The 20700-nt window shown below is 42.8% G+C and overlaps 1 protein-coding gene across 4 annotated transcripts in view; it reads right to left on the reverse strand.

Moving 5' to 3' along the window:
- The window catches only part of cfap20dc (CFAP20 domain containing), a 30881-nt gene extending 14560 nt beyond the window's left edge, over positions 1-16321 (reverse strand). Inside the window, exons 1-14 of one of the 4 annotated variants that reach the window (XM_053868770.1) lie at positions 16216-16321; positions 16054-16143; positions 15407-15500; positions 15258-15330; positions 15071-15185; positions 14432-14585; positions 14006-14119; positions 9524-9684; positions 9351-9438; positions 8505-8594; positions 8310-8429; positions 6710-6978; positions 3947-4270; positions 2698-2925 (exon numbers count right to left, since the gene is read on the reverse strand). In XM_053868770.1, the coding sequence (XP_053724745.1) occupies positions 2698-2925; positions 3947-4270; positions 6710-6978; positions 8310-8429; positions 8505-8594; positions 9351-9438; positions 9524-9684; positions 14006-14119; positions 14432-14585; positions 15071-15185; positions 15258-15330; positions 15407-15500; positions 16054-16143; positions 16216-16236 (1941 nt within the window). In that variant the 5' untranslated portion in view covers positions 16237-16321. Of the gene's footprint in view, positions 1-2697; positions 2926-3530; positions 3703-3946; positions 4271-6709; positions 6979-8309; positions 8430-8504; positions 8595-9350; positions 9439-9523; positions 9685-14005; positions 14120-14431; positions 14586-15070; positions 15186-15257; positions 15331-15406; positions 15501-16053 lie in introns of those variants that run through there. The other 3 variants (XR_008414888.1, XM_053868769.1, XM_053868768.1) reach the window with 3 other exon arrangements.
- Between the last annotated feature and the right edge of the window lie 4379 nt (positions 16322-20700).

Raw genomic sequence — 20700 nt, forward strand, 5'->3', positions numbered from 1 at the left:
GGTGATGAGACGGCCTCCCACCACTCAATCTTCCGCTTCTGCTTCTAAGATCTAGTTCCCCAACAAGTGGACAATAAATGTCAACAATGAATCTCAAATGCGACAATAAAATGTATGCAGAAGGAAGACAGTAAAAATAAAGATGTGTTGTGATGCAGTGGTAAACGACTACAATTAGCATATTGTGACACCAAGCACAGTGTCGTAAATTTAGCATCTAGAAATAGAAAGAAACGCATCATTTAAAGGGAGACTGATGCTGTGTTCTGTTCACTTTCATATTTATTATTTAAACAACTCCAGTTTCTGTCTTATTCAATAATATAAATTCAGTTTGGCCAGCAAACAAAAGCCCTTTTTCGATCTGACTCCTTGGGCTTAAGGTAAATCCGCCAACAGAAAACAATATATACTGATAAATAAAAAGCAGTTTGCACCTTCGACAGTGTATATGTTTGATTTCAGATGAACTGACCTGGGGCAGCATAGCGATCAGCAACACCCAGATCCTGCCTTTCTCTCCATCTAAGTGAGTCAAAATTCACTGGGCATACTACGTGAGATTGACCTTCAAATGCTAGCATGGCTATAAAACGTCCCAGAAGAAGCCGCCGACACGTTCAATTCTGAGGAGTGAACCTTCAGATTTCTGAGTCGAACTCACCTGCTGAAGAGCAGACATCGCACAGCATCTACCTCGCTGACTTATTGATGAAGGTTGTTGGAATATTGTATTCCTCCGACTCTTTTGTGAACTCCTTCGCTCTATCATTTGGTGGTTGCTAATGAGAGTAGAATTTAAAGGGAATTGGGAGCGAGCCTAGTATTTTGTAGGCTACTGAACAAGTAAAATTGCTCGGATGACTGTGGGTTTATTAATTGTGTGGAGGACATGAAACTATATTTTTTTCATGTAAGACAGGGGTCTCAAGCGTGAGGCCCACGGAAGCATGTTTATTACAGCGCAAAACCACCAAATCACATACTGTGGTTACATGCAGAGTGTAAGGCAACAGCTCGATGAAGCCGCTGAATCCGATTGTGCCATGTTCTCTTGGTTTACATGCAGTGCTGCTGCGAGAGTCAAACTATTTCACCTCTGTGACGCGGGGTGGTGCCGTGAGCTCTTCAGTCCTTCTGGTTCCTATGACCATAGAGGAAGACCAATGGAAGCTGACAGCCAGCAAGAAGCTGTTTCAGACTGTTATACTGAACTGTGTAGACAGCCATGGTGCCGACTGATGAACTAGTTTCACCTCAGAGGTCCAGAATCAGCGCTTCCTTTGGCAGGTTTTGGAATTAAACTTGGACGTTTCTGAATAAATTTTATATCCTGGATACTGCGTTTTCTTTGTATCACAAGAATGATCAAGTTACTATACCGTAACCATGCTAACGGTTACTAACATGGAGGTAATGTCGTCTCTTAAACCAACAAATCACGTCTTCTTGTGTGAACTAACAATAAAAACAACCTGAGTGAAGGAACTTGATGACAAATCTGCAGATTATCGTCGTGGTGAGTTCCTAAACACAGCTGATATCTGGTGTATCGTGATCACAGCAGACATTGGTTCAGACCCAGGAACACACACTGCATCAGGTGACACGTGACTTCTCCATTGTATAGAAGGTTATTCGACAGCATTAGTCCAGGATTTTGTTTACTTCCGCTGCATAGCTGAAGCTCACGCAGACGACCATCACCCAGTCCGGCCATAGTCCAGCTACTCGGCTACATGCTAGCTGCGTCCAGCTATCAGCCACATTATCCGCGTTGTGTAGTCAGACTAAGACCAATTCCAATTTCTCTCCAATAGTCGGACTAAGCTGTTTGTGCATGCATTTTAAAAGTCCGAACTTAGCCGAACTAACGCAATATTTTTATATTTCATTTTTCTGAGCAGCCATGTAGCCGCAGTCACTCAAATGCTATGAACGTCATCATAATGCAGTCATTCTCACCACATATGATACTGACTATACGACCGGATGATATCCATACAGGATAAAATAACCATACAAACAGAAGTCTCGTGAGACCTTTCAGTCCTGCAATGCATGATGGGAGGCCTCAAGACCAGATCTGGCATTTATGGGATGACTAGTGGTCTTTTTTAAGGAGTCTGCTCTATATTCTTCAATAAACTCACTTGCCAACAAGGATTTTTTTCATGCAACATCAGATAAACCAAAATGACCATTGACAAATGGGAAAACCCCAGACTTTGGCCCAGCCTCCCCAGGACTTTGCTTCTGGTGCCCCCACAAGTCAATGGAGTATGAGACCCCTGATGTGCGGCAACTCATCATTAACTGCCCCACCGTCTCCCCGACCTACCAAAAACAGAGCAAAAAAAGGTGACTGCAGTGTCGAATATACTCATTTCTTAACAAAATCTGCACGTTAATGAAGAAAGTTGCCCTTCATGACAACGCAGGTAAATCAACAAATGGTAAAAAGACTGCTGTAATGGAAAAGAAATGTGAGAAGCTTGGTCGATAAATATAGAAGGCGCACGATAAAGAGGCTGCACTTACGCACAGAAGATAGCGATAACCATAAAATAGTCTGAAACTCTATTATGTGTCTCGGAAATGGATCATTTTACTTGTGATCTAAATAATAGAGGAGATTCAAACCAGGTCCTAAAAGAGTCCAGAGCAAAACATCAAACTGACTATGATTCTACAAACCATGGAGATGTGTGTCCAGGTAGAGTTGTCATCACTGCTCATGCTCATGCTGACATGACACTGGTGGATCTGAGATGCACTCAGGCCCGAGGCTTGATTTTCATCTTCCTCCTGTTCCCTCCTCAGGCTTGCCAACATTCTCATCTCCTCGTCATCACACTCATCAGATCGCGGGAGAAGGAGGCTGCGGCCGCAGAAACCAGAAGACCCCTGAGTGCTGTCGGCTCCCTGTAAAACAATTAAGCAACAATCACGCAACAAGGCTTCCGATTATATATAAGGTCACTGCTGTTGAAAGCTTTACAGAATTGGGTCACATCGCTGTTCCCTCGACTCCAGTCAGCACCAATTCACCAGATTGAATCGCTTTGATGTTCTGGCTAGCAAGAGGCTGCATGCGATAGGTGAGGCTGGAAGATGAAGATTCCTCCCTTAATAAGAGCCAAAGCGTCACGCAAACAGGAAAAACCATTACCTCTCCTGTGGCTTTGATTGTCCGATCAAAGACTACAGCATTAAGTTCTGGGGGTTTCATCTTTAAGTCTTGTTGGGAACCACAACCTCTGGAGGAGGTTTTACCATTCATAAAAAGCTGCAAATGAAAACCAGAATCAAATATTATGTGAATCTGAGGACACACTAAGCAGTGCCCTCAGATGATTCCATGCATGTCAGTGAACCAGAGCTTCAGGGAGGGAAACAAACTCCTTGTCATATTTCTCTGACAACCTTTCCATCAAAGAGCGAGGAGGCTGCACTGATGAAAGACAGTGGCACAAGCCTCCGCAGTGAGTTTTGTAAATGGAGAAAGAAACCCCGAAGTGACTGATCACCTTTCTGCTCCAGTGATCGTAGCTGTAGTTGATCCTCTGATCCTCGATCTTTTAAACATGAGCCGGCTCCGGTCTGAAATTTTGACATTCTCTTTTCTTTCCTCACATTCGATGCTCACTGTGACTGCTGTTTTTGTTTCCTGCCAGTAGGTGCTCATGTCCTCATATTCCCCTTTGTCGCCAACACAAGGAAAAAAAACAAAACAATGCACAACACTGTCAGGCTATTTATATTGTGGACGTGATGTTGAGATCCTCCAGCGAAAACAGCACCAATCCATTGAAAGCTTTTGTCTGTATTGCCTGAAGAAAGCAGCGTCACCTCGATCATTGGCTGAGTTTCCCTCTAGCGTGGCCCAGGCTAATGGCTTTGTGATTTAAATGTAGCTACATTCCCCACCTAGTAAATGAAGTACCTGTTGATGTTTGAAGTCCTCGGCTCTTGCTTCCTTTAAAAGTCGTCTACTCAATCTCACGCTCCTACTTCCTTCCAAACTGTGTTTTGCTCTTAGGCAGAATTTGGGTTCTTCGCCGGCCTTGCATGGTGAGAAGCAACGTTTTGGAAGCATCACATCACTTCCTGCGCTACCTCTGCGTGTGACATCCTTTGGAACATCCAGACTTTCTTTATATAGGTGTTGGCTTGTACAAGGAGCTTCAAGCCCAGACTTCATCTCTGAGGTGGTGGTTGAGGGCGTCACATTGATGACCTGGTCCCTGAGCTCAGTATTGGTTACATCCTGGAAAAATAAATGTTTTCAGTTAGTCGGTTAATCATCATCCAGAATATGGGATGGAGATCAAAAGAGGCGCAGAGGAGAGTGCAGGCGGGGTGGACAGGATGGAGACGACTGCCCAGGGGGATCGAAAAGGGAAGCTCTTTGGGGCAGTAGTGAGACCTGCCACAGTGTATGGATTAGAGACAGTAGCTCTGACACAAAGACTAGAAGTCGAGATAGAAGAGTCTGAATTCAAGATGTACAGGTTTTCATCGTGCCTGACAAGGAAGAACAAGACTAGAAGTGAGTATATCAGAGGGACAACTCGAAGAGAAGTTTGGAAACAAAGTTTGGTAGGCCAGACATTGGAAAGAAAGAAGATAACAATGGAAAAAGTACCAGGCAAAAGAAGACAAGGAAGATGACCAATGAGGACACGAAGAACTCAGGACTAGGAGTGACTTGAGACGATGCAAGAGATAGGTTCATTTGAAGGAGGCCGAGTTGCTCTGGCATCCCTTTAGGGGAAATTATTTATATCTTAAATGATTTCTGCTAATCTGGGGTGGCAAGAGCTAGAATTAATTACACTGGATAAAAAGGAAGCGACACCCTGACTTGACTGCTGGCAGGAAGATGGAGCTTTTTCCTCATGAGGACTATTTTTCTTCTACACTGTAATGATATATTTTATTCTACACATATATATATATCCAAACTGATAAGTAAAAAGTCAACAGCAAAGAACATGTCTAACCAGTGAGGGCTTCAATAAAAAACAGTAATTTCACTTTGAATTGTTCCTGACGTTTCAGCAATACAGCAATACAGTCCTCTGTCCTTTCTTCTGTATTGTTTTCTTGAATCAGACCTATTTATAGCGATGTGGCTTTGAGAAAATGTTTGAGAATAAAGTTGCTACATTTTATTTTGTTTTGCTTCATCATTACCGAAACTATTTACACCAACAACATGACAGTAATACTACAAATACTGCTAGCGTTACTAAGACTAATGATAATAATAATAACCGCAAAAGGACTTGGAGAGTGCAAACCACGGTAATGATAACATTGTGATAGACCAACAGAGAGACAAGTCATCTTGCATCACTCCTCAATTTCCCTCCTGCACTACTTTTCAGTTTGGAATCAAGGCTCTCCAAGGTCCGGTGCTACCCTGATTTAAATGGTGCCTCAAGCTTATTAGAGCATCTGTCAGTCCACCACTGTCATTCGCTACATTCTTTTTCTCCTTTTTTTTAGTCTGTTCCCTTTTCATTTGTAAGGAAGTGCCTTGAGCTTTTGTTTTGAATACAAATCCATGTATATGTAAGGCTCAAGGTCTTATTTTTTCTTTAATATTTCTCTGTGTTTAAGAACAAATGGTGGATCAAAAGCACAGACCTGATGCAACACCTTGAAAGATGATGTTGCAACACAGGGAGAAACAAGCAACCGTAAATGTACGAAAATCAGATACAGTTCGTCCTTTGGATGAGCAGGCTCAGCACGATGAGAGGCAACCGTGGTGACGCTGAGATCATGAGTGATCAAGTAGCTAGTTCAGTTTTTCAAGCGCTTGTCTGATGTGCCTCTGCCCTATGGCCCTTTTGACTCAAAGAAATTAGAGCGCTGTGGAAAGGCTTTTGACAGCTCTTTCCACCGAGTGGGTCTGGACATACCCTGCGCTCATGAACTAATAGATCAATGTCCCCCAAGAATCTAGTCATATGGAATGACATGTCCCCCTCTCTCTTACACGCACAGAACATTTCACACCCTTCTGTACATCAATTCCCTTGTGGTCAACGTGTGGCACGCAGGCCAGTATGAGGCAGCTTCAGGGTTGAACAGCAGTAGTGTTGCACTCAGTAAAGTGGCCAGACCACTGTCACAAGGTCAGGTACCGCAGCCACAGCTGTGTGCTGCTTCCCTTCACCTAAGACAAGACTCTGATGAGGAAACACAGGCCTGTTCAAACATGTGTGCAAAGGACCCAACAGTTGGTGAAGCAGGAGCCTGCAAAGGCAGCTTCTCGGAGGAACGTAGAAATGCAGCACTAATAAAGCTCTGCGGGGTAGCTGTTTTTTTTTGCAGCGCTCACGGCATGGCACGGCCGGCACAGGTTTTATACACTCCTAAATAATGAATGAGCAAATCGCTACACTTCAAATCCATTCTGTAATAGACACTGATATAGCATTACCGTAGGTGTAATGACATCTGACTTGCTGGTTCTTACACGCCTCCTACAGATTCACCCGAGGGTCGTCATGCAGTGCGTATGAATATGAAGCACTAAGTCTTGTTTAAGTATTTAGCATGTTTCTAGAGTAGTTACTGGGATTCATAGAACCAGAGACATGTTGTCTGTAAAATGGATAAAACAAGTATTACAGGAAGCGGTTCAAATTCAGACAGAAAAAATATGAATCTTTCAGACAAGAACATGCAGTACCTCATCTGTTTCGCTGCTGACAAAGTCATCCTCAGGTGAGGCTTCAAACCGCTTCCCGCTGCAGTCTGAAACACATTCATCCGCTCCCTCTGTCTTCTCCTGGTCGCCGCGACCTTGTCGTCTTTTGGGTGAGTGGGGTTGTGATTTGAAAGCGAACGCCTCATCTTGCAGTGTGAACTCAGGCTCATCAATACTGTCCAAGCTGTGCTGGACCCACTGGCCCGATGACCAATCTCGCTGGTTCCATCCAGAGAGACACTCTGTAGGAACTGACAAAGGTACAATTACTTGGGTTTATCTAGGATTAAAAGATTATGAAACAATTAGGCAAAAAAAAAAAAAAAATGAAGGCGAAGACAGGGCCGAGCATTGGAGTTGGAAGGAGCTGGAGGACACTGCTAATATAGGAAGGATCTTTGTCTTCCAGCGCTACCCATCCAGGATTGATACAGCAGGTCAGTCTCCTCCTTGCGATTCCCACCTGGACAAACCTGTCCCTTTTATGTCCTCATTTCCTGTTATATAGAAATGATTTTGGTACGCTCAATGTGAAAATCTATTTTTTTTTTTGTTATCTGGGAAATGATGGAAAACAACTGCAAACAAATCACTAATAATTTACCATAATTTAAAATAAATTTAAATATACATTTAAAATGTATTGTAGTTTCAACAGTCATGGTGTTTATTTCTAACAGGAATTGCACCAGATTTTACAAGCGAAATTCACCCAGCAGTTTGTAAAAGCTTTGAACTGAACTGAGCAAATACGACTGCTTAACAAAAGTGCTTAACAAATGTGCAATAATTCAAAACTCAAAAGGCTGTTCAGTAATGTCTATTCATCCGGATACAACGGTAGCCACATTTCAGAGATTAAGTAAATGTTAATCAAGGGACCATCTGCATAATGAGAATTTTCAGCCACTCATTGATATTCATGTCGCACTGAAAACAAAATCCTTGAACTCCAGGACGGACCAAGATCAAATTATGAAGTCACCTTTCAATATTAAAGAGGGCACATTAGAGACCCTTGAAAGTATAATGACTGGCTCTAATTACTGGCTTTGCGCGGCTCACTCGGACTCGAGAGATGTCACTCGGATTTTTTATCCTAACCTGTCACATTACACGATACTAACTTGCCATGTCCTGAATGCAGGCGGAGCGAGGACGAAAGGGTGCTTAGCGCTGGCGAGAGACAGCGATGAGTGAATGTCTGAGCCTGCCATCTGTGAAGACAATGAGCTGCTGTAGCTCTTCCAAAAAGCTTGTAAATGGCCTTGACCTAGTTCATGCAAAATTCAAAAAGGTGAAGAAAAGCATTGTTGTATGCAGAATGAAATGGGGAACATTAAAATTTCAGCAGCAGCTACCTGGATTGAATTCAAACATTAAGAGTAAGACCGTGTTTCTTTCCGACTTGATGGAGATCAGGTGGTAACATTGAAACGTTGGGCGAGGAAACAAGGTCAGTCAACAAGGGTATTGTACGGAATACATTTTTGTTTTCCCTCCTTTACTTTAAATGAACATGTATTTCTGACTGTGCCGTGCTGTTTGCTCTCGCCGCAGTCACAGCAGAGGTGTTCCTCACCTTCTGCTGCGGGCTTCATCTTTCCTGAAGGGGTCAAAACACTGCCCACTTTTCTATTTGCCGAAGGAGAAGACAGCCCTCCCATCTCTTCTGCACCACAGGACCCATGGCCCAGAAGATCTATAGTCAAACATAAGTGACAACCACTTAAATATCATGACAATCGAGAGTCAACACTGAATTAAAAGAACTTACCTGCCGATGCAACTTTAATATTCTCCACGGATACCTGCTTATCGGGCTGTCTGTCTTTGGGGAGTAGTGACAGGACACTTCTGGCTGTGCCTATGAATCATTCAGCCAAAGGTTAGTTCAGAGACTTGGCAGGTGTTTATCCACTATACAATGATCACTTGCAACATTATGAGTGCTGGATTTTTGTAGTGTTTCAGCCAATTTCCCCCCCAAAAAAACAGCTAGAAGTTAGCAGCCAGTAGACATAAGACGTGGGCAACATAAGGAACAGCAGTGAACCTGCTGCAGCATCAGGGATGGCAAGGCTAATTGACCATGTGGGGAGCAACAGCCAAATCGATAGAAAGATGTCAGAGCAGTCAGTGTATAATATTCGGTTGAATATAGGACTGCATCGACTAATCTGAGGGCTTTTCTTATTTGACCCCTAAAGGGACAGGCAGGTGGTGGAGATGTGATGTAAAGCCGGATGTGATTCATGAAACCAGGATAGCTTTCCCTAATACAGATGAGCTGCCGCTCCGTGCAGACACCTTTGAATACGGAACATTAGAAATGTTTTCTCAAGCTAAAGAACTAAAAAAAAATGCAGCCCAGATTCGTTCGCTTTATAACTTTTTCACATGAAGCTCGTCTCTTATTCTAAATATATTTTTGAGTCATTTAAAACGCCTCACAGCAGAGACACTATAGCGCGCGGCGTCAAATCAAACACAATTATCCACAACAAGGAAAATATGGTTTTCATAAGCACATCTCTCACATTGCAGTGTTTCTTTTGCTGTTACATGAAAACTGGGAACAGATGCACGGATGCAGTTATATATCCTCCAAATTCAAACTCACCCTCATGTTCGCGATGCAAGACGCTCTGCGAGACACTTTCAACTTCTGCTGTGTTTGCTCCTTCCTTCTGGTATGCTAAAAGATGTCCCTTTTTTAGCCAAAAAAGACAGCATGTGGCGTTAAAAGACTCATCTTAAATGAGTCACTGGCTAATGTGAGATAAACGATATTACAGTTTTCTGGACTTCATCGCTGTCCGCTGAGTGTACATGGCTTCTCCTTCCAGTCGGGGTAGATGTTCTTGTTGCTCGGCAGCCTGGGTTTTTTTGCAAAAAACCCTGCGGCCTGGTTTTTTGATGACTGGAAGATCTAGCAGAGGTCGACTTCTCTGCAACTGCAAAGCAACAAATTTCTTATTGACAGTTATTGATTACTGCTATACTGGTCGTGTATTTCTCTTGAGAGAATGCTTCATGTTGGGGGTCACATAGCCACATAACACACGTGGAAATACCTACAAGCTGTCACGCACATTTCTGAAATCAGAAGAGGTTTTTGCCACAGATAACACATTACTAGAGATCCCTTCATTCAAGACAATAACTGACCTTGAATGCATATTTTTGACATTATAATACTGCATATACACTAGGGCTACATAGTGCCGGTGGGAAACTCCAAACTCCCAGCTGGCGATGCAATGCCACCGAGCCAACCAGATGTGGGCAGGGGAGAAGCCCTGGGGCCCACATGAGGTCAGTGCAACTATAAAAGAAACTGTGTTCTTACCGCATTCATAACTATTCATATTCAAACGTATTATTTGTTTTTTAGCTCTCTTAAGTCTTCTAGGATGTTTTCTTTAAAGCGCTGAAAATGCAATGTTTGCAATGCATCGTGCTGCCAAAATATTGGGCCTTGTCACATCAAAGCGATGAAATCACAGAAATCTCAAAATGCGCTGTTTTTGCCCGCGTGTCCACAGCTCCGCCCACAGAGCCGATCTCCTGGAGCACCGGAGACGAGAAGCAGTAGCTGAGACCGGCTGTTGTGTCAGAACTCCGGACACATGGGCGAAAACAGCCTATTTTGAACGCTTTAATGTCAATAAAAGATGTGAGGAGTTCATGATTCAAGTTCAGAACATTGCCCAGTTTGTTTCATGAGTCAGTCTCCATGCTGGAGTCCACTTTCAAAACTAGTTTAGAAGTGATCCTCCCGCATTTTTAAGCTGGGTGCACCACTGACCTTTCTACGGAGCAGACAGCACCACTGCACTCGCGGCTTATAGACCGCTGCGGCTTATGTATGAACAAGATCTATTTTCCTTCTTAAACTTAGTGGGTGCTGCTGGTATTATTGTTTTTATATTTCTCATTTGTTTTATGATATCAACAAAATTTAAGCTCAGTTTAACACTCATTGTCTTTGTCTTCTGTCTTTTGGATTGCGGTCCACTCACGACTGTCACATTATATTTTGTGGCCCTGTCAGAAGTTAAATCGCACAACCCAGCACAAAACCTTCAGCTGTGATACATCATCAGTTTCGCAAAACAGAATACAATGCAATTATTTATTTATAATTGTCCTCATTCACCCTTCAACTCCCGTCTATAAGCGGGAAGCAACTCGATCCTCATCGGTCGCTGAAAATGTATCGTCAACAATTAACCACTGTGTGACCATGAGAGGAAACCAGAGCACAATAAATGAAATGTATGTGTACACAACATAAAAATGAGGATGTCTTCGCTTTTGATGGAACCTGACAAGGCACCAGATGTCGTCGCATAACAACGGTTCCATTATGTCTGCTTTAATCACAATCATTTAAGTTGAAATTAGCCAGGTGATTGTAATGAGACTATTAATAAACTTGATAATAATAAATTCAACTTGACTGGGACGGCTCACCGAACAAACAGGTGTTTATAAAGAAAGTGGCCACAGAGGCATTAAAATGGATTACTCAAGCGTGTGTTTTAATAAGAGGGGATAATGCCGGCTCTCTGAGCACGACTCAGGTGCAATTATGAACACCTGAGGAATTATGTCATTATTATGTATCAACGGTGGCATAAAAAAAGCAATTACTTGTGCTATTTTATCAGGTGTTGAGTTCAAAAGTACACAGTTTCAGTCATGTCAAACTACTCAATTCTGAGTAGTTTGACACAAATATATTGTTTTCATATTCTTGGTGATGGTAGGCTTCATAGTGAACGGTTATAAATCACAGATTCTGGCTCTCTAGCTGTTAGCATAACAAATGTCTATGCAACATAACCTTCTCTGGGCGACTCCTGTCGGCCATGTAACCACAGGACGACTGAAGAGCTCAGATGATGAAAGGATTTACATTGCAAGTCATTCTTTGTGTTTACCGCGGGTCTTTGGTGTGTTAGAGGAGCCAGCCAAACGGGTTAGCTCCGACATTAGCCGCTGACGGCTAACGCCTGCTGGCATTTATTGGGTGATTTGTCAGACAGAAAAGAGAGTTTAGCCGATTTAGTCTTATTAGCAGTGTTGACGGACTATCTGGATTTGACAAGTGTGACTGTTCCATCACAACTGTGTTCCCGCAGCTGACTCCACTCTCGATCGGTGCCAAGCTGCCGAGAGACGCCACCACCGTCAGCATTTCAACATCCCTGGCAATTGTTCTGGAACTTATTGAAAAAGACTAGTTTCTCGTGCAGACGTCTGTTTCCACAGTCAACTCAAAATAAAAGTGCTAGCAGACGTTTTGACGCTCACGCTTTGTACTTATTGAAACACGCTGAGTCACGATGTAATAGAACTAGACAGGAAAAAAGCTGCACCTCCATCTTTAGTATTCTGCGTTCACGTTGTTTTGTCAGTGAAGCAATTTGTGAACAGCGTTCTGAAACGGGCCGTCGACATAAAGTTATTATCTGGCTCAATCTGTGTTAAAGCTGCTTCAGCCTCCCGCTGGATCCAGGCGTTCCTCACTGGTAAAATGACGGAGTTCAAATCCTGATGTTGAATGACAGATGTTACTAGAGTTCCTTTATAAGCATATGTTTGACAGAGTTCTGTGATCACATTTGTCGCTGTTTCGCCACAATCCTTCCTCATAAACAAACGTGGGATGGGGGCAGGGACTGGGAAGCTCCATGACAGTTTGCAGTTACAGTATTTTACCAGTGGCAGCGCCAAAAACTAATATTCTTAAACTATGCATAGCTGCTTTAACTTTACTCTCCATCACTCGTGAGAGTAAAGAGGCGGTGGAGAAGAAGCTGGAGAGGTGGAGGAATGAGCTGAAGAGATAAGGATTGAAAGTGAGAAACACTAGACATAATTCAGGAGTGTAAATGGGAGACGGAGGAACCGATAATCCAGAGAGGTGAGTCAGAGAAAACAATTCAGGTGTTCAGTCAACCAGGGTTTCCGCTACATGTAAGTGAGCGTCACCACGCCATCAGAAAAATGATCACCAATTCTGTTTCTCTATCACTTCTTGGTGGCAACGTTCCGTTGAAGACACAAGTGCAAACAGGATGGAAGAGGTGGAGACCACAGATGAAATGCAAGGAAGGCTTTTCAGGGCGGAGCTGCCGAAGGATATAGAGGCTTTGATTCATTTAGAAGGGAGAGTTGAAGAAGCTGTGTTTTAGCTGGGTGTGACTAGAGATCGGTCTATCATAGGGACGACTCGGGTGGAGAGGTTTGGAGACGAATGCCAGCGACGGTGGGCATGCAAAACAACCAATGAGGTTCATGTGACGAGATGATGGTCAGGGTTCTCCAGGGGCTCATGTTGGGATTTTGACGCCCTCTGCTGAGATTTCCTTGGACTTCTAACCCTAAACCTTCCACTGTTTTTGTTTTGAGGTAGTGAAAAGCGCCCTGCAATATCACCATCAGTGGAGGAAGCCTATGTGCTCCTACACCCCCAGAGAAACAAAACCCCGGGGAAAACCCGAAAGGACTTGCTATGGCAACACTTGATGGGAAATGCAGGAAAAAGACGGAGTAATAGCTTCGTTCTTGACACCTCAAGTGTTTTAGCCCCACATGCTCCTCATAACAGGGCGTATAAGTAATTAAAATGAGACGCAGATATCACCACGACTAGCTTCTTTCTTCATCTTACTCTCTGTCAGATGAAAGAACTCCTCACAGCATTTCTTGAAAGCTTGTGTTTTGTTCTTTTAGTCATGACCAGCATTTCCTGTGCCTTATGTGAAAGTATTAAGGGAAAATAATTGGACCAGCAAAGCCCTGTCATTTTGAATCCGTATAGGAAAATAGCTGATGTTAAAGGTCCCCGATAATGCTTTTAAATATTTTCCGACTTATCTGATGGTGTGTCAACTAAAGCAAGAGTGGAATATTAAAGAATGCAGTAAATGACTTTTGAAGTAATAAGAATACAGCAGTTCTCCCGGGACCTGAGATACTGAAATCTCATTCGAATATAAGAGTGAGTGGAAACCCTGATATTCTATCCGTCAGAAAGCTTCCCATTTTAATACCTCCAGGGGATAGTCGTGTTGTCTGTTATCGAGGATAAAAAGTCATCTGAAAGACACGACCTGATATCAGCCATTGGACAATCGATGAATTTTATTAAACGTCCTCAAGAAACTATACACATCCCACGACACAAAATGCCTTCCTCAAGCTGCTTGTTTTTTTTTTAACAAAAAATGAATTTTTACTCTGAATTTGGAGTCGTGAAAATACCTCTTTCATTGAGGGTCTCCATGCTCCAAATCTGAGGCTGATGGTCAACGTCTGACGGGAGTCGACAACTGTGAGGGATCGCGTCCACCAGAGCCGCCTCGCAGAAAAATGTGTCTAGATTCAAACAAATCAGTGGTGAAAGTTGGCTTTATGAAATAAGAAAAATAAACCTTAAAAAAAAAACACGCCTTTAATTCTGTTGTTAATTATTTTGGAGGTCGCATTAAAATTGCATTTTCCCCAGTTGAAGACTTGTCACAACATTTCCTCTTTCGATAAAAGCATTTACCTCAAGGACCTGGAAGGAATATTTTCATATTAAATTTCACTATCTAAAAATGAACTCATCCATTTAATGCAAAATTAAAAATGCAAACAACACACACAAATACATGTTTCTAAAAAAACAAGTCAATGACGCATTACCATATTTTGCTGCAAGTGACAGCTCAGGGTTCATGGTGAAGATTCGCCTCACTCTACATGTTGCCGACAAGGAGATGCCATCCAGAGTAGAAAATCCAGTATCTTTGAACAGTTTTCCAGTGAAGGAAACCAGATCAATGAAGAGTGTGGACCACTAAGATGAGAGAAAATTGAACTGTTGTTATAGATGGAACGTGGGAAGACTCAATAAGCGACTCTTTGGCGGAATAGCTAGTTAAAAAGTCAACATTACAAGGTTTGTTTGAAGGGCAAATGATCCTACTCTTTTCATTGCTGGTCTATTCATGCTGCTCACGCTATGCCTGCCTAGCAGGCACTTGTTCTTTTGGATTGTAAGGAAAACAAAGGTATATTTAAATAACTGGAGTGCCTGTTCCCATGACCCCGTTAAGGAAGCGAGCTATGGCAAGTGGATGAATTAAGGTTGTACGTTTCTACATTTGTGTTTCAACTGAGTCATGGAAATTTGCTTTTTGTTTGTCTGGCTTCATGATTACTTTCACCAAGGTAATACCAAAGGGCCTTGTGCATTGAATGCCTTTTCTTCTACACAGGTTTGTGCTGTACATATGAAAATAATAAGATGACAACGTCGTGTGAATGATACCATGCACGTACCACATTGCGTCTCAGTCCCATGAAAGGTATCCTGGCATGCCAGAGCGTTGTCGATAACTCTTTGTGAACTGTTGAAAGGTAAAGTCTCCTTTTGAGCTGAATCTTATCTGTAATTCTGGAAAGCAACATATAAAGCTGTTTCAGACAGAGTCAACTGATTTTGAGAGTAGGCGATGTGGGTACTTACACAAGCTCAATAGAAAAATCTTTATCTTCAGGGACATTCACTTGTACAACCAGGAACTGTTGCACCAGTCCAACTATGAATGACAAAAAAATATATATGACTATTCGACCTGAAAAAAAAAAAACACAAATGTTTTGAGTTCAACTTACGAGACATCTTTTCATTAGCTGGCATTTGCATCTTTACTGTCTGGCAGCCACCTTCGAGACAGTAAACAAGCCCCCTGAGTTTCTTATTATACTCCTGCACAGAAGCAGGAGGAGGAGGAGAAGCAGAGGTCACAGATGGCAACAAACAAACGCTCTCTGTTTAGAACAGTAGACGGCCAGGATGGTCGCCTTATTTGAGATCAACATTATTTATCCAGCGTCTTTTGGGATGGGGTTTTTAAGTTGTCAGTCGAAAGGGCGAGAGAATCGCCATCTGATTCCAGGCTGCTTTCCATCTGGAAAAGCTTGGAGGTTGGCTGGTTACAGGTCATCATCATTTTGCGCTTCAGTCTGGAGCCAGCAGAGATCATGAGTAGGATAGATGTGAAGCCATGCAAACTATTTTAAAATTTGTTTGATAGCTGAGACACTAGACAGGGGGCCAAGATGTATCCAAATAACCAGCAGCAAACGTCAAAAGTACCAGCTTCATACGGTACTTTTTCAATCGTTCACCCCTGTTGTCACCCGCCTTTAGTCGCTAATGTTTTACCTGCATGTGCGTAAGAACGCAAAGACATCAGAGTAAGTTTACAGAATGGAGTTTACGTTTATGACTTTTTTTTAAGGTCACAAGAGCGACTCACTCTCCGGATGGACGTCGAAGTCCCGCTGAGTTTCCACTTTCCAACTGGGTCGCTTCCTTTGGCGCTGAACAGCTCGATCCCACCTGCGCCCTGGAACAATGGAAACCAGCTAACGCTCCTCTGCGAGCTCCGGGTTTCAGTGCCACAACGCGAGTCATTTACCTGATAATTATTTCGGAACATTGTGACTGCAGAGCGGAGCAGACGTCGCACGAAAACAGACGAACGTTCTGGCGTTCTGTCTCCATAGTAACGTGACGCCCGCTGGAACAGGTCACGTGACGTTGCACGCCGCAGCAGTATCTCTCTTTTTTTTTTTTACTTTTCACGAAACTTATCAAGGCAAAACAATATAATAACCGCACAGATTGAACACTCCTGACCTGAACAGTGGATTCTAAATTGACATGACAAAGGAAGTCATTGATAAGGTGTGTGTAAAATCATCAGTTTACATTACAAGTTATTGCGTTATTTATTCATTTGTGTGGGATGCAGTTCCATGATGGAAATGTGATTCATGCGCTTCACTGACTGCATCACCGTTACCTTTTAATCTCATCTAATCTCATCTTGTCGTTTCACCTGAATGGCAGCCAGGAGCCGCCTTGCTGAGTTTGGACCCAGGGTCCAGTGAGCCGAGCACCAGGTTGACAGCCTCCATCCCACCCGCCCGCAGAACAGTCAACCGTCGAAGACCCACATCACAATGTCTGAGCGACGAAATGTTGCCACGATCTCCAGTGGGAATTTCGGCTGTCGGTCAAGGTCAGCTGTAAGCCGCCTTCCTGCCAGGCCGATCCTCCTCCGTCCCCGTAGTGGATGGTCCAAGGTGATGCCAGGCTGGCCCTGTTTGCTTCCAGTCCACGTTTCACTAACCTGCGCAGGACCAGCCAGCTGCGCCGGTCACATGTAGCTCAGAACACGGAGCCATGACACATGTGTTTTTTTTAAAAACCAAGTGATGAGTTGACTCTGTGCATATAAGTTTGATAATGAGGGAACACTGCATAAAATGGAGGGACATTTTTTTGACCTTTTTGTTAGCTTGATGTCCCAGTCCTAGATTTAAAAAAAAAATGTCTCTGCTCTTTTTTTGCTTGAACAGGCCCAGCTTTGCCCAACTGAATTCAAATGATAGAGATTTGCATTGTCTTGTTTTATGCAAAACCACAAGGAGGCGCAATGCAAATAGAATCATCCCAGGCACGTGATTTATCCTAATCGCCACTACTGACATTGCGACTACTTATCACTTTCTGAAAAATAACCAAGCAACAGTTGTCTTTGAGGATTTTTGTTACATGAGTAAGTTTCCTCTGGGATCTCCAGTTGCCTGCCACAATCCAAATAAACCCCATGTAGGTGGGTTGCTGCTATAATTTGCCCACTGGACTGAAATCTTGTGCCGACAAGTGGGAGTTGCACGGCTCGTTCTCTGTGCAGACTAAAATATACTTTATTTTTGACCCTGAATGACAATTTCATTTTGTCTCCACGGCAGTAATGGTGCAATTTGAGATTCCGAGTATAAACCTCGGGCGTGGGAAAATTGAACTTGAATTCTGATCGCAAATGCAGCCGCAGTTCTGGAACTAGTCGAACATTTTTTATGTGTTCCAGAAAAATGCGTTCCCACCCAACTTCTCGTTTGACATTGCGAAGCTGAGGTCGAGCAGAAGGAGGCAGCGGCCTCCGCAGGACAGCCGTTTACACAGTGGAAAACGATTCATCCGATTCCATCATTCATTTGTCTCCGTGTGGAAATCTGATTTAAATTGGACCGAGGACGTGCAGCCTTGTGAATATTTTTGAGGGCGCTCACCTCCAACACCGCAACTTTCAATCTGGACCAAGATAAGTGCATCTGTTAGCTGGTGGAAAACTGATATCATGCTCTGCAGGGACAGCTGATCCACAGTGAAGAGGGTCTGAACAACCTTGACAAGGAATCCAGAGCATTCATCCACAGCAGGTTAACTACCCGCTGGCTCCTGGTCATCTTTTGTAACGCTATCGACATTTTCTCATACGGGGCGCTCACACAGAATAACATCTACCCCTTCTGAATGGCTTATAAGCAGCAGGAAAAGATGAGGTGAAAGGGATGTAACCTCACGGCTGAATGGCAGTTCTGAGCCGTAATAAAGCAAAGCATGTCCTCGTGTGAATCGGGTGCTATTGCTGCCTGATGTGATCGTGCAAAAATGAGTCTTTAAATATGACAATATAACTGGGCAAGTACGCGTAAAAAGACCCCATGAATATTTTAATGGGATTAAAGTAATTTATTAACGGTATTACTTGTAATTAACATGCTGAATCCCCCCCGCCCACCAACTACTCAAGGGGCATATTTAAGAGGCATGAAATTCATTCTTCTTTTTTTTTAGTTCTATATAAAACATTACAAGTATTTATTCTTCTGTCGTTGTTATTATGCACTGCTATTTCAATGATAACTGTATCTCTATTAAGACTTTTGCTAAGTAAATCTTGGCTGTGTCATTGTCACTTATCACGTTTACCCCGGTGTCACAGCACTTATCAGATCAAACGGACTGAGTTTTAATGAGCTGCCAAGGGAGGACACCTCTGGAGCTTCCTCTCACCTCGTACTGTTGACATTTCTACACATTTCGTACTTCAATGGCTGAAAATGCTGTTTTATTCATGCACTTAAAAACATGCCACACCAAGCCCTAACCTGAGAGCTGCGTTGCTTGCTCTGAGACGTGCGATTGTGCCGACGGGAAACCGCCGAAACATGGTATTTATAGATCAAAATGGTTAGTGACATGACTTGGATTAAATCATTGATAGTAGAATGAGGAATAAGGGAAGAAAAAACGGTTGTTAAAAAGTAATAACAATAGCAGTTTGTAGTATGAAGCGATGCGTGCATGGATTGGAGTGAGAGAGAGGAAACCTTTAAAAAAACATAAGCCTATAACCAAGCTGAAGCAAAGGCTCACTTTAATGGGCGATGGATATGATCTCTGGAGGGTAACTTCCAGTACCACGTCTCTGACCCTCGCAGCTTTGAATGACGCTCATTTCGAAGGCAAATGAAATAGAACTGCCTCAAAACTAATGGACCTGCACAGATTAATTTGATTTTTTTTTTTTACCTTTGGTCTCTACAGGAATGATTAGGCAAGAGAGCGAGAATTCAATAATGCATGTGTACACACTGAGGTGGCTTAAATAAATCATAGCTTGTTAGTGGGTTTAATTATCATCATTTATTCATTATTTTGAAAACCATGTCGTCAGATGGACATATGCATTCTAGTGTGAATCATTGTCTCAAACACAGTGGTGCATCCTAGTCACATGACAAACCCCAAACAAGCTCAACTGAGCAGCTCCTCCCCTTGTCTCATTTATAAACAATATATAGCATCAACATAATTTCCAGAGTCTCAGCCAGTCTGAACCCTGAGCTAAAACAACTACGTGGCTAATATATTGATCTTTACAGGCTAGAGAGTGTCGTGCTGCCAAAATATTGAGCCTAGTCACATCAAAACAATGAAATCACAGGTGTTTTATTGACCTTAAAGCACTCAAACTGTGCTGTTTTCGCCTGTGTGTCCACAGCTCCGCCCACAAAGTCGATCTCCTGGTGGACCAGAGACGAGAAGCAGCAGCTGAGACCGGCTGTGGTGTCGGAACTTCGGACACACATGGGCGAAAACAGCGCATTTTGAGAGCTTTAATATCAATAAAAGATTGCGGTGTTCATGAATAAAGTTCAGAGCATTGCCCAGTTTGTTATCATGAGTCAGTCTCGATGGATGGACCCCGTTTTCAAAGCTAGTTTAAAAGTGATCCTCATGCAGTTTGAAGCACCACTGACCTTTCTAGAGGTCTGATCTGTTCTAGTGCTGTATGTCAGATGGCTCCCATGCGGGTAACTTAGCTCTTTCTTGGTTATTCCCGGTCCCTTTTCCAGCTTCTTTGCTCCTTGAGCTTTAATAACAAGATTTATCAGTGAGTCTGTTCTGCTCAGCACACATTTTCTGTTTTCTCCCTGTGTTTTCTGTCATCTGTGCATATTTCCTGCACAATCATGTTTTATTTGTTCTTTATTCCTCCCTGTTCCCCACAGGTTTTGCACTTAAGTTCCATGCACAAGTGGCACATAACATTGTGGCTTATGAATGAACAAGATGTATTTTACGAATAGTCTGGAATGTATGGTACACAGCAAAAAGTGACAATAATGGTTAAATAATCAAAAAAAAAAAAAAGTATTTTTTTTGCAAATCAAACTGACTGAAAATGGGGAAAGCATTTTTTGTTTATTACTAATTTGGGTTATTTAAAAAAAAAAGATTTGGTGGTTTCTGTCTGCGAACTGGTGAGTAAAGGTCATTTAAAACAGAGTGCTGAGAAAATGACACTTACGTAGGCAGTTACACATCCATTTTTGGCTAAATGAGAGATTTCATTCAAGCATCCATCCCTGAAGGCCCTGCTCTTTAGATAATAAGATTGAGATAAACGGCAGTCACTAGATCTTGAGGGTGGTAGATGAGGAACTGGTCACCAGCTGGGAGTCAAGACCGTATTCTAAGCACAGCAGCTTAACAACTGTGGAATGGACACAAAGGACGTGGACATGATTATAAAAAGGATCCA

Source organism: Synchiropus splendidus, chromosome 6 (assembly GCF_027744825.2).
Source record: "Synchiropus splendidus isolate RoL2022-P1 chromosome 6, RoL_Sspl_1.0, whole genome shotgun sequence".
Lineage (NCBI taxonomy): Eukaryota > Metazoa > Chordata > Actinopteri > Syngnathiformes > Callionymidae > Synchiropus > Synchiropus splendidus.